Below are 12,639 nucleotides of genomic sequence, written 5' to 3' on the forward strand. Positions count from 1 at the left end.
CCGGTTTAATTCCGGGTTATACGGTTTCAATTCTGGTTTGGGGCCAACAAAGATCGCTGTTACAATACTATCTACGAAAAGACCTTATTTATCATGAGTGTAGTAGTGCGCAGAGTTGCCATGAGGACTGGGATATTTCTCACCCAGCCCAGCGTGCAGGTGATGATGGCAGCGGGCTGTCCGATTAAGCGACTTTCCCCCCGGGTTAGTTTTACTCAGTCCCGGTCGTGGTGCTCTGATGGGCCAGTTTCTGATCGCAGTGAAGTCCGGCTGCATTGGCTGGATGGTGAAGACAACGGTAGGTGCATCAACTATATTGCTGTACGCTTGCAGAAGCGTCCTGTTGTAAACACACACACACACACACACACACACACACACACACACACACACACACACACACACACACACACACACACACACACACACACACACACACACACACCTGTCTACATCTTACAGGCGTATTTGTGCCGTTAATGTAACTTAGAAAACCTGAAAACGAAAGTGACTTATGTTGTTTATTTTATTTTAGTCTTCAGGAATTTCAAGTCTTTATTGAAATGCAATGCATACGTTGCATATATATATAGCCTATATATATATATATATATATATAAATCAGCATGTTAGTAAGATACACAATGCATTGACATGTGCTTAATTAGGCCGACCTTCTTCCATCCTTATTATTCCTTCAACATGTAGCCTGTATTGTAAGGAACTATGAAGGGTAGTTTAGTTTGGAGATTGGAAGTGAAAACAGAAAAATAATATTACTCTTGTATCTTGTAATATATTGTAGCCTAATTCAGTGATTCTTAAGTTTTTTTTTTTTTGCTTCAGGACTTTGAGTGGTGATTTTTTTGTTGTGTGAAAGTAAACAAAATTCTACATATTAACCATTAAAGTGTATAAATATTAATTATATATATATTTAAAAAAAAATACAAAGTTCTGTCATGGCCATAAAACTCTAGATGGCACTGGCTGATAGGTCTTTAACTCATTCTGCTAGCAATCACATATTTTTCTACATGGCACAGCTGATTGGTTTATGATGCATCAGCAGCCAGCCAATGAGCTCACTGCTCGACATGCAAATACTCTGTCAGTGTTTTCCATAGCAGTTTGCAGTGTTCTTTCAGAAACCCTCCACCTCCCCAGCTCCACCTGTATAGATCTGCTTTGGGTAATTTCATGCATTCTATAGAGACCTTATTCACATCAGCGGCATCATTGGTTTTTAACAGGAATGAAATCGAGGCTGTGAGGGATGGACATACATCTCTTCAGTATTATTACTGTTATTTAATGTGTGTTTGGATTGTTCTGCTGACGAAACACTGCAAAATATATTTCCGAGAAGTTTCAATACAAAAAACGATAACAGCAGCAGCAGTAGTGTAGCAGATCTATTCCGTCAAGACCAAATACATTAACATTGTCATATCCATTACCATGCTAAATTCAGAGAGTTGTCATGTTAGAAATAAGGCAATGAATATAGCTGCAAGCAGGATTTACAGTGCCAACCACAATAAAGATGTGGTCAGATTTAGTGTTGTTCGGCAAGTTTTTGAGGGCGAAATTCAGTAATTTCAACAGGAATCCACACGATTGGGAATTTCACATCAGGGTGAAATATTTCCCAATGCAGATTTCACAACAAGCTCGTCACGCGTTAACCAACAGAAAGCTAGTTGTTTTGAAATTGACTTCTGTCTGAGCTGTGCTTCATACATCACAACAATATTAACAATAGACAATGTATCTGTATTGCCAGCTAAAGTTCGCAGAAATTTCACAGAAAATTTGCTAATGTGACCAAAACTTTACAGCATAAACAAACTATTACAAGAATGTTTAATGCGTCGTCACATCCCCTGTAAAGACTTTAGCCCCAGTCAAGCCATGAGTGTAGTAACTCACTATTTATAATTGGCATAATTTTTCTGTGTGGTCTGTGATCGGAACAGACCTGCCACCCACCCGTTGACTTTGGCAGTTGGCACAGCATTCATTTCTCTCTTTCTCTTGTCTGGTTAGGTATAGTGGAAGTGCTGATGTGTCGTGAGAGAGCGCGGAACTCTCTGGGTCGCGTGTTTGTGAGTCAGGTGAGTCGGCCATCGTGTGTGTGTGTGTGTGCAGAAAACCCCCTGCCCTACAGCATCAAACATGTAGAAAGCAGATCGAGTTCACCTCCGTCCTCTTTTTCTGATCTCTTCTTTATAAATGTATGGTTTTAATATGTGTAAAAATGCTATTTTGGCTAATTTGACACATGTGATGATATAGCTCAATAATTTTACTGGTGCTTTAAATTTCCACCACACATATTACAAGACATAATTCTTTTTATGATCTTTTGAGATGTAAATAAATAAATAAATACATTACAAATAATGTATGATATAACTTCAAGATGCAACCCAATCGCTGTTATGGTTTTTGAATATTATATTCACTTGATTTGTGGATGTTTCATTTCTGTCCATTTTCTTCTGTCTGTTTCCACAAAGTAGAATAAGAATCTTTTTCATATTTTTTTCATGAGAATGTCTGGCAAAAGTGTGTCAGGCCTTAAATAAATAAAGACAAGAATAAAAAGGGCATATTTCTCCCAGAATTCTGCCTCAAATCAATATCTTGAGTTTTATCTTTCTCTGTCTATATATGCATCATTATCTGTCATTTTCTGTGTAGATGAGAGAGCTGGTGTCATCGATACATCATGACGCAGCAGTTCGTGTGGTGATCTTTAGGAGTTTGATACCCGGAGTCTTTTGTGCAGGTTTGTGTAAGGAATCTCTCACACAAAACCAAAGGCAACTTTGCCAAAGTTGATGTAATTATAATAAAAAGACTTTCTCATGCTCATGTTGTTTTGTACAGGAAATACTGTATCAGTATTCAGATATTTGCATATGCCATAATTAGTCTTTTTGTGTGTTAACAGGAGCAGATCTTAAAGAGAGAGCCCAGATGAGTAATCCTGAGGCAGAGCTGTTTGTACATGGCCTGCGATCACTAATGAGTGACATCGGTGAGACATGAAGATAATGATTCTCATGAATATTGCAAAATGACTAATCCTCCACATAAAGTGCCGTAGTATAATGATACAGAAGTCTGAATTCTGATAGGGCTGCACTGAAAAGGTAATGTTTCCCAGCTGCAAATATGATTATGGCTGGAGGAGGTGAGAGTGATTGGATATAATAAACCCACAGAAAGCACATTTTCCCTCAATGCCCTCAGCTTTTGCAAAGTCATGCAAATAACATTTTTGGGAAATGCAGCTGTTTTTATAAGCAATAAGAACATTCTCTATATAATTGTCTACATGTTTAATCAAAAGTAAAGTAAATGAGTGTGTATACAGTTGGGTGAAATGCTTCTAATTAAAAAAAATGAAAACAAACTTTGATCAGCATAACAGTTTGAGGTAAACGAATTTGAAAAATTAACTTGATTTTCTGTAGTTGATATTTTGAAGGATTTTCTTCAGTTTCATTAGTAATTTTTATTTTTATTTTTTTATATCGACTAACTTTAATAACCAAAAATATATTCGTCTGTGTCCCACAATTGCAATTCCAGTGACTGCAGGATTTTCTCTCATTACAAAACAATTCGCATTTTGTGCATACAATTGCGTCACCCAGGAAGTGACATCATTTGGATTTTTTTCTAAAGCATGACAGGAAGACAAATAGTTGCTTAAACCATTTTCTCAATTTTGACATGTATTGTTTGTTGACAGCATTTGTCAAGCTCAAAATTGAACAAAATGAAACATATTTCTTTAATTTATAAGAAACATGGGGTGTCAGTAAGATTTTTTTTTAAGTGACAGTAAAGACATTTACTGTATGTTAAAAAAAATTCTATTTCAGATAAATGCTATTCTTTTGAACTTCCTATTATTAAAAAAATCCTGAAACAAAATGTATCACGGTTCCCACAGAAATATGAAGCAGCACAACTGTTTTCAACATTGATAATAATAATAATAAGAAATGTTTCTTGAGCATTAAATCATATTAGAATGATTTCTGAAGGATCATGTGACACTGAAGACTGGAGTAATGATGCTGAAAATTTTGCTTTGATCACAGAAATAAATTACATTTTAAAATATATGTAAAATAATTCAATTATACTAATATTACTGTTATTATTACTGCAGGCTTGCAAAAGAGCATAAGAGACGTCTTCCAAAAACATAAAAAAATCTTTTGAACAGTATGAATAGTAACTAAAAACATTTGTTCCTAATTGAACTATATGGTCGATTTTTGTTTGACTATTTTTAAAATGGTAACTTTGTGTTATTTTCAGGTTTCCTTTTGAATCCCAGATTTTCATTGTGTCCCCTCTCTATCAGTCTGTCAGCACGAGCACATTCAGTCAAATGTGTTTCAGGAGAGGTCCAGCTGTTTGAAAGCTTCTCTCATTAATGTGATCTATGACCTGTCTGATTGGTGTGTGTGTGTCCATTATGTGCCAGCTGCGCTGCCCATGCCAACCATTGCGGCGGTGGACGGCTTTGCTCTCGGGGGCGGTTTGGAATTGGCTCTGGCGTGTGACCTTCGCACTGCAGGTGAGCGGCTTGACCTTCTGAGGATAGATCACGACAGGTATCACAGCTGCTGATGGTGCAGGTGTGGGGTTGCGTGATTTGTTGCAGTTCTGTTTGGCACGTCACGGACCGGGTAATTTCGCCGGTCACTGCATGAGAAGGCTGGGTCCTTCAGCTGACCTTTGTCTGTGATTGTGTGTGTTTTGCAGCACATTCTGCGCAGATGGGCCTGATTGAAACTACGAGAGGATTACTCCCAGGGGCTGGTGAGAAAAATAAATGAATAGATAGAGCGACCTGAAATAATAAGAGTCCCATTACAAAAGAGAGACAGATAAACAGGAAGTTAAGAGAAAGACCGAGGTAATTGGAGAGTGAAACAGCAGTGCCTTGCAAAAGTTATTAAGAACCTTATACAATCTCTTTATTGAATTATAATTGTAACAAATTTTAAACATGACATAACTTAAGGCAAGACACACCAGTTGAATAGGGTACACATTGAACTAATAGATATCACCATACTTCCCCTGTTGATTGATTACATTATGAATTGCAATAGACTACAAGTTTTCTGAAATGTTATGTTTGAATATGCAAATGTGGCATATCTACCGTAATATCTAGTTAAATGTGTAATAATTTGCATTCATTTCCAGAAGTCTGAACATTATTTCATTTGGTTGACATATTAAAGTTAAACGTTTTAACACTAAATCAGAAAATCCTGTCAACAGCCAGATTACAAATCACCATGTTTTTAGGAATAAAATGTATCAAATCAGGCAAATGATATATGAACCAAACCCTCTGTAACCTTTAGAATGTAGATACATGTATGCAAGTGCTACTGAAGTGAGATTTCAGTTTTTCAGATTTATGGCTCTATCATCCTCTATGCATGAGAAAAATAGCCTGGCAAGCCAGACCTACATCAAGATGTTAGGTCTGGGAACTCACAATTGGCATACCTCAATCCGAGGGGCGGGATAAACGGTTGTCTTTCAATATCCCTCGGCACGCAATAGGACAGCGCTACAACCAACCAGAGCAACGAACGGTTGTGGCTGTGTGAGTCCCATGCGTTTTTCCACCAGCGGAGCTATTTGATATATTAAACTTAAACTCCGAACACATCTTCCTTTTTTAAGAATGACTTAAGTTACGTTCTCTTAACTCCAAGTCCTCCAGAGTCGCGGCCAAATCCGATTCGAAAGACCGCTGTTCGCCAGCAGCATCTTCTTTGTTTTCAAGTAACGTTAGCAGGGAAATCACGAGCAACCGTCACATCTCTGCCGTCATTGTTAAGCCCGCCCACCAACTCTATACACAATGTGATTGGCCTGACCAGAGTTTGGTTTTTCCAGCTCGAAAAGCCAACGGAGAGTTGCTAGACCACACTTTGCTGCAAAAGAATTTTTGCTGCCGCTAGGGAGCGTCTAGATTTCTAGGCTATGAGAAAAACACATTTCGATAAAACGCCCCATAAAGATATGTTTTGAAACCATTACCAACATTCTTCAAAATAGCTTATTTTGTGTTCCACAAAGTCATACATTTTTTAAACTACAAGCATTATCAATAGGGGGGGAAACAAAACAAAACAGGCTGAAACAAACATACCTCCAAATTATGTTTTTTCATTAAAAAAAAATATATATATAAAAAGATTTGCTAGGATCATTTTCTGATATAATGAACAACTTTGAGCTTCGGTGAATTGAAAATTAAAATAACACAAAGAACCAAATGTTGTGGCATATGTATTTAAGTAAAATGAGAGAAGTGATGACATATCTGATTACTTTTTAAAGCCGCCATAAGTAAATCATCATTTCTCGGTGTTTATCAGGAGGCAGTCAAAGGTTGCCCCGGACGGTGGGCTTTGCCATGGCAAAAGAGCTGATTTTCACAGGACGCCGTGTCGGGGGTGAACAGGCTGCAGAGTTGGGGCTGGTCAACCGCTCCGTGCCACAGAACCAGACACGAGACGCGGCCCACAAAGAGGCTCTTAGTCTTGCACGAGAGATCCTGCCTCAGGTGAGTCTGCAGGACATTTCCATTATTTACTTTTTCTCTCAGTCTGAGACACTTTCTCGCCTCTTCTACTGTCTTGCTGAATTATACTCTCTTCTGTTGTGAACACACTCCAACACTATGGGTTACACTCTGATAGTGTCCTGTGAAGTGAACTTCACAAGGTACTCGGCCATCTCAGATCTTCAGGAGTGTATGCTTAGTTCAAAGGGTGTTTCACACTGCATTATACAGAAAACCTGTACATCAATATAGACAGGAAAATGTACCCACTGCATTAAACACCGCATAGCAATCAAGAAAATGTGTTTGGTGGACCATGACAAATTACACAATTTATATACACACTATATAGACAAAAGTATTTAGACACACCTCTTAATTTTTGAATTCAGGTGTTTCAATCAATTGCCACAGGTGTATAAAATCAAGCACCTAGCCATGCACTCTGCTTTTACAAACATTTGTGAAATTCTGAAAAGCTCAGTGAATTCAAGTATTGTACATTGGTACAGTTCGCGAAATTTAATTCCTGCTAGATGTTCCACAGTCAACTGTAACTGTACGTTCACACCGCCGCCAACTTGAGCGTCAAAGAAGCTCTGGCTGCCCTGTCAAGGACGCTTGTCAAAAAGTACGGGGAAGCTTGTTGACGCTTTGAACGCTCTGACGTTGCAGGGAGAATAGAAGCGTCACAACAGGAAATGTAATAAACAGAAAAAAACAAGCAATACATTGAAGAAACCTTTTATATTGACAGCATTTTTATAACCGTTTTGGTCACATTTGGTCGGGGAAAAAAGAATAGTTAGCTATTATTATTTGCGGTCAAATCGGTGTCACCGTGAGCAAATGAATTGCATTCCCGCTTTAAAACGAGCTAATATTTCAAATAAAAGTTGCGCTCATGCAGTCCCTATAAGCAAACAACGTCATGTCATAAATGATAGGAAACCTGTAGGAAACCCAGCAACGGCGATTATTAGCTTCTCTTCCATTTTCTCGGAACTAATGTTTTGGTAGGAACGAACGTTTACATTGTAAGTTTCTCCGGAATCAGCCAGGGGTGCGTTTCCCGAAAGCATCGTTAGCCAACTATGGTCGCAAGTTGGTCGCAAATCCCATTGAACTCTATTGGTAACGACGGAACTTGCGACCATAGTTGGCTAACGATGCTTTCGGGAAACGCACCCCAGGACGTCTTCCGATTGGTTGCTGGCGTTTTGCCGCTGCTTGCCGCTGAACCGCGTCACAGCTCATTACCATAAAGTTGAGCTTCTTTCAACTTTCTGATTGACGCTCAAAACGCCCAAAACGCGACGCCGATGGATTTGACGCTCCTTGCGGCTGAGAAAAGCCAGCTTCCATTGAAAATGAATGACTTCCGGCCGCTTTGGAAGCTCAAGTCGGCGGCGGTGTGAACGTACAGTAAGTGGCATTATTGGAAAGTGGAAGCGTTTGGGAACAACTCCACCACGAGGCGGAAGACCACGTAAAGTTACAGAGCAAACCGGGTGTGTGGTGCGTAAAAGTGAGCAACGCTCTGATGATCTCATAGCTGAAGAGTTCCAAACTTCCACTGGCATTAATATCGGCACAAAAACTGTGCGGCGGGAGCTTCATGGAATGGGTTTCCATTGGCGAGCAGCTGCATGCAAGCCTCACACCACCAAGTACAATGCGAAGCATCGGATGGAGCGGTGTAAAGAACTTCGCCACTGGGCGCTTCTCTGTTTAGCAGTCTAATGGGTGAGTCTGGTTTTGGCGGATGCCAGGAGAATGTTACCTGCTTAAATGCATTGTGCCAACTCTAAAGTTTAGTGGAGGAGGGATAATGGTGTGGGGCTGTTTTTCAAGGGTTGGGCTAAGCCCCTTACTTCCAATGAAGAGAAGTGAAATTTCTTCAGCATACCAAGACATTTTGAACAATGCTATTCTTCCAACTTTGTGAAACAGTTTGGGAAAGGCCCTTTTCTATTCCAGAATGACTCTGCACAGTCATAAAGGTCCATAAAGACATGGTTGGATGAGTTTGGTACGGAAGTACTTGTGAATTGGACCATGTGAATGTGTGTGCGCCTAATTTTGCAGGGTTTTTCCACTGTGTATTTAACAAGTGTTGCTCATAGATATTAATGTTTATGTTAGTTTGTTTCTGTGTTCTTGAAATTGTTCTCATACTAGTACAGCTGTAGCCATAGGCATTTCACTGGGTGTACTTGTGATTTAATCCCATTTGCATCATGTGACACGGTTCTGTCACGGAGACCGTCTCCCATCATGACTCGAGACGACAGGCCGGCCATGAATATATGTATGGCCTCAAGAAAGACAGACCTGGCTCAAATGTTCCATTACAATCTTCCCTAGTGTCCAGAGCACACAATTAACTCCATAAACAATGTAATTACAAAAGACATGTGTGTAATCCAGTGCTTGATCTTGTTATACGTTGCCTTTGGAGTGAACCTTCAAATATCAGTCATATCATCGTCATTACATGACTCGGCATGTGGAGTTGTGGAACTGGAATCTTCTGTACTGTACTAAACTCTCTCGTGTGTCATGACCTTGAGAACATCCTGCTTTTCTGGTTTTCCCAGTGATTGACAAGCCGTTAAATTAGATTAAAATTAAGTTGGCCTATTTAGGTCAGTGTGAGAACGGCATTCTGACATGTTGTGCCACAATAACTTCTGTCAGCAGCACTTCTGTCCACCTGACTTAACTGTGTCATTGTGATTATGTGACCGCGTCAAAAACAGATACAGTGCAGATTTTACAGTTGCACTGATAGATAATAAACAGAGGCCTGAATTGTTGACTCGGTAAGATTTAATTTTAAAGAAATGTATCCTTTTTTTCAACAAGGATGCATTAAATTGATCTAAAGTGACAGTAAAGACTTTTACATTCGTATAAATTAGTTCTATTTCAAATACTTGCTTTTCTTTAGAACTTAAATAATCCTAAAAAGAATGTATCGTGGTTTACACAAAAATATTAAGCAGCACAAATTTTTTTTTTTACATTATAATAAATGTTTCCTAAACATCAAATTAGAATCATTTTTGAAGAATGCAGTAGTGATGCTGAAAATTCAGCTTTACCATCACAGGAATAAATTATATTTTCAAATAGAAAATTATAATAATATTTTACAATATTACTGGTTTTGCTTTATGCAGCCTTGGTGAGAAAAATAAACTTCTTGGGGGGATTTTTTTTATCTTACTGGCCCCAAACATTAAAAGTGTGGAAAAAAAAATCCCACATTTTTACCTCAGCGAAAATGCAACAAGCAACTCGCATTTCCTTTAGAAAATGAAAACCTAATCTTATTTTCAGCAGAAGATACATTTTCCTTGTTACGCTTTCCTCCCTCTCCAGGCCCCGATTGCCGTGCGAATGGCTAAATTAGCGATGAATCGAGGCTCTGAGGTGGACATCTCTTCAGGGATGGCTATTGAGGGAATGTGTTACGCCAGGGTGAGTGTTATACATAAACCATATGAATCAAATCTGTACAATTTGGCTGTGTTGCAGTATTTTGTGTGCTTGGTTTGACTTAATGTTTTGCATTCTCTCAGCTCATTCCTACAAAGGACAGACAAGAGGGCATGACTGCGTTTATAGAGAAGAGGCTGCCACGGTACACTGGAGAGTGAAAGTTTTAACAGTACAGTTCAAACATATTGTACATTCCGTACTACAAAGTGTTGGGTTTCAAATTTCTTTTTAAAATCACAGAGCTTAAAAATAACTACCAAATTTTTTAAAAAGTTTGTCATGCCCTTTTTTTTGTTGTCAAGTTTGTCTCGTTTCTGGATTGAGTTGCTAATATTGAGAAAATACATCAAATAAACAGACTGATCTCATGAAATGGCGTATGTATGACACGCCAATTCGTATTTCCATTTTTGGCGTGCTATCAACACGCATAATCGCTTTTCAGCGTGTTTATCAACGCCTTTGACTTAACGTTATATTACTGTATTATGTACATATAAATATATGACCTACCCCAACCCCGTCCCTAAACCTACCCGTCACTGGGGTTAATACCATTTATGAGTCTTCTCCTACCATCCTAGGAAAAGAAATATCGCTCCACAGATGTAGAATATAGATTTTGCTTCGTTTCGCTCGGACATTTAACGGCGTACACATACACGCGGAATCACTCGGACGTTTAATGGCGTAGACATACACGCAAAAGATTTCGGCGTGGACATACACGCGGATAGCTCAAAATGCGTATAGATAACACGCCACTTGAATTGAAAGTGGCGTGTATGTTTACGCAAAGTCATGATGTCATGTTGCAATAAAATACTTTTAAAAAAGTAATAAAAAAGTATTAAAAAAAACAACAAAAAAAAAATTAGGGATGCACCGATATGAAGATTTTGGCCAATAACCGATAAATCTTTATATTTGATAACCGATATCGGCTGATAAATCTAAATCCAATTTTTTTAAAATAAATTTTGGGAGCCTGATCACAAAAACAAAAGTCTCACAATTAAAATCCATATCCCAAGGACACAATTATATTGTCATTATAATTTTATGTAGCCTATATGACAGCACGTTGCACTTAACTGTATTTTCTTTTTTGAGGTAATTTCAATCATATTCATCTATTCTAAAGTGTCTCAGCTGAAGGAAATGATCCATTATTTATCGGCTTTAATGTATAGGCCAAATTTTCTTCTCTGGCCGATAACGATAACATTAAAAACTAACATATATCGGCCAATACCGATATGTTGGCCGATATATTGTGCGTCCTTAAAAAAATATAATAGTTTGTCATTTTGGAGCTAGGATATTCAAATTGTAATATTTATTTGAATGCTTTAATTTGAGAAATGCTTTAACATGAACGTGTTAATAAAGATGGACAGCAGACTGAAGCAACAGGGGTTTTACATTCTTTATTCCCCAAACATAATTTTGCATAAACGGGAATCCGAGCGGCAGTATGACACTGTAGCATTCTCTGGTTTTGCAGCTCAATCCACACTCTGCGTGAGGAAGATAACGGTAGTACAACACAGAACTAAAATCCACATACATGATGAGATTCTCCACGCTCGGTCTGAAGAGTTCAGTGAACCCAGAGGTCATTTGGTCCATTTACACAGCGGCAGATTCAATTTAACCTCAATAATTGTTAGTGCCGCAACTTTATCCAAAAACAGGCAGTGTTGTGATGAATTTCAGTGGTATAAACCTGGCCAAAGTTGCCAAACACTCAACAAAATTACAGTCCAAATTATAACAAGGACTTATATTGCATGCTATTTGCAAGAACAGCTGCATGACACAACAAGATTTTCTGGAACAAAGCATATTTGTTGGAGCATCTCATCATTATTCATGGCCCAGTTACGAATAGAAAACCATATCCATGCTGCGAAAAACAAGGATACACATCCAGGGAACATGTATATACAAAAAAAAAAAAAATACTTTAGTTCATTGGAACAAAATGGAGTATCTTTTTTAAATGCAATTTCAAACAGGACAAGTTGACCCTGCTGTTTAAAAGCTTAATCTGTGTTCAATTAAATCAAACTTAAGTTTATATGTGCGTTTAGCAAAAAGGCAAATCCAATGACTTTTGGCAAATCACCAGTGCTCCAAAGTTGCCACGATCAGAACAAATATTCCCTAAGATCTTCCTCTTGCCTTTGTATTTTTTTAAAACAAGGTGCCATTTATCTGTGTTCGTTTTTTTATGTCTGCCGTCACAGTCCGTTGCTTGATTTCTGCAAATGGTTTACGAGGCAGTAATCCATTTATTGACAAGTTCCTGCTTTGCCTCAACAGATCCATGCAATAAAGAGAGTCTGAAGGCAAAAGCTTTGATTTTATTAATCTCCGCCCGTTCCGTTGATCATTTCGGCTTCTGAAGAGCTCCGGGTTGTTGAGGAATCTTCGGCTTAGGTGTTCAGTCCATTTTGTACCATTTTTAAAACAAACTCGAATCTAAATCGCAATACTTTGCG

The 12,639-nt window shown here is 38.4% G+C and overlaps 1 protein-coding gene across 1 annotated transcript; it reads left to right on the forward strand.

Moving 5' to 3' along the window:
• Positions 1 to 185: 185 nt before the first annotated feature.
• Positions 186 to 10,352, forward strand: echdc2 (enoyl CoA hydratase domain containing 2). The gene is made up of 9 exons (XM_056262743.1): positions 186 to 298; positions 2,050 to 2,117; positions 2,707 to 2,794; positions 2,960 to 3,046; positions 4,514 to 4,606; positions 4,795 to 4,851; positions 6,438 to 6,625; positions 10,013 to 10,111; positions 10,213 to 10,352. Exons 2-9 carry the CDS (start codon positions 2,067 to 2,069, stop codon positions 10,288 to 10,290), a joined length of 741 nt encoding a protein of 246 aa, XP_056118718.1. The 5' UTR covers positions 186 to 298; positions 2,050 to 2,066; the 3' UTR covers positions 10,291 to 10,352.
• Positions 10,353 to 12,639: the final 2,287 nt, after the last annotated feature.

This window comes from Rhinichthys klamathensis, unplaced genomic scaffold (genome assembly GCF_029890125.1).
Source record: "Rhinichthys klamathensis goyatoka isolate OS25496 unplaced genomic scaffold, OSU_Roscu_1.1 h1tg000196l_1, whole genome shotgun sequence".
Lineage (NCBI taxonomy): Eukaryota > Metazoa > Chordata > Actinopteri > Cypriniformes > Leuciscidae > Rhinichthys > Rhinichthys klamathensis.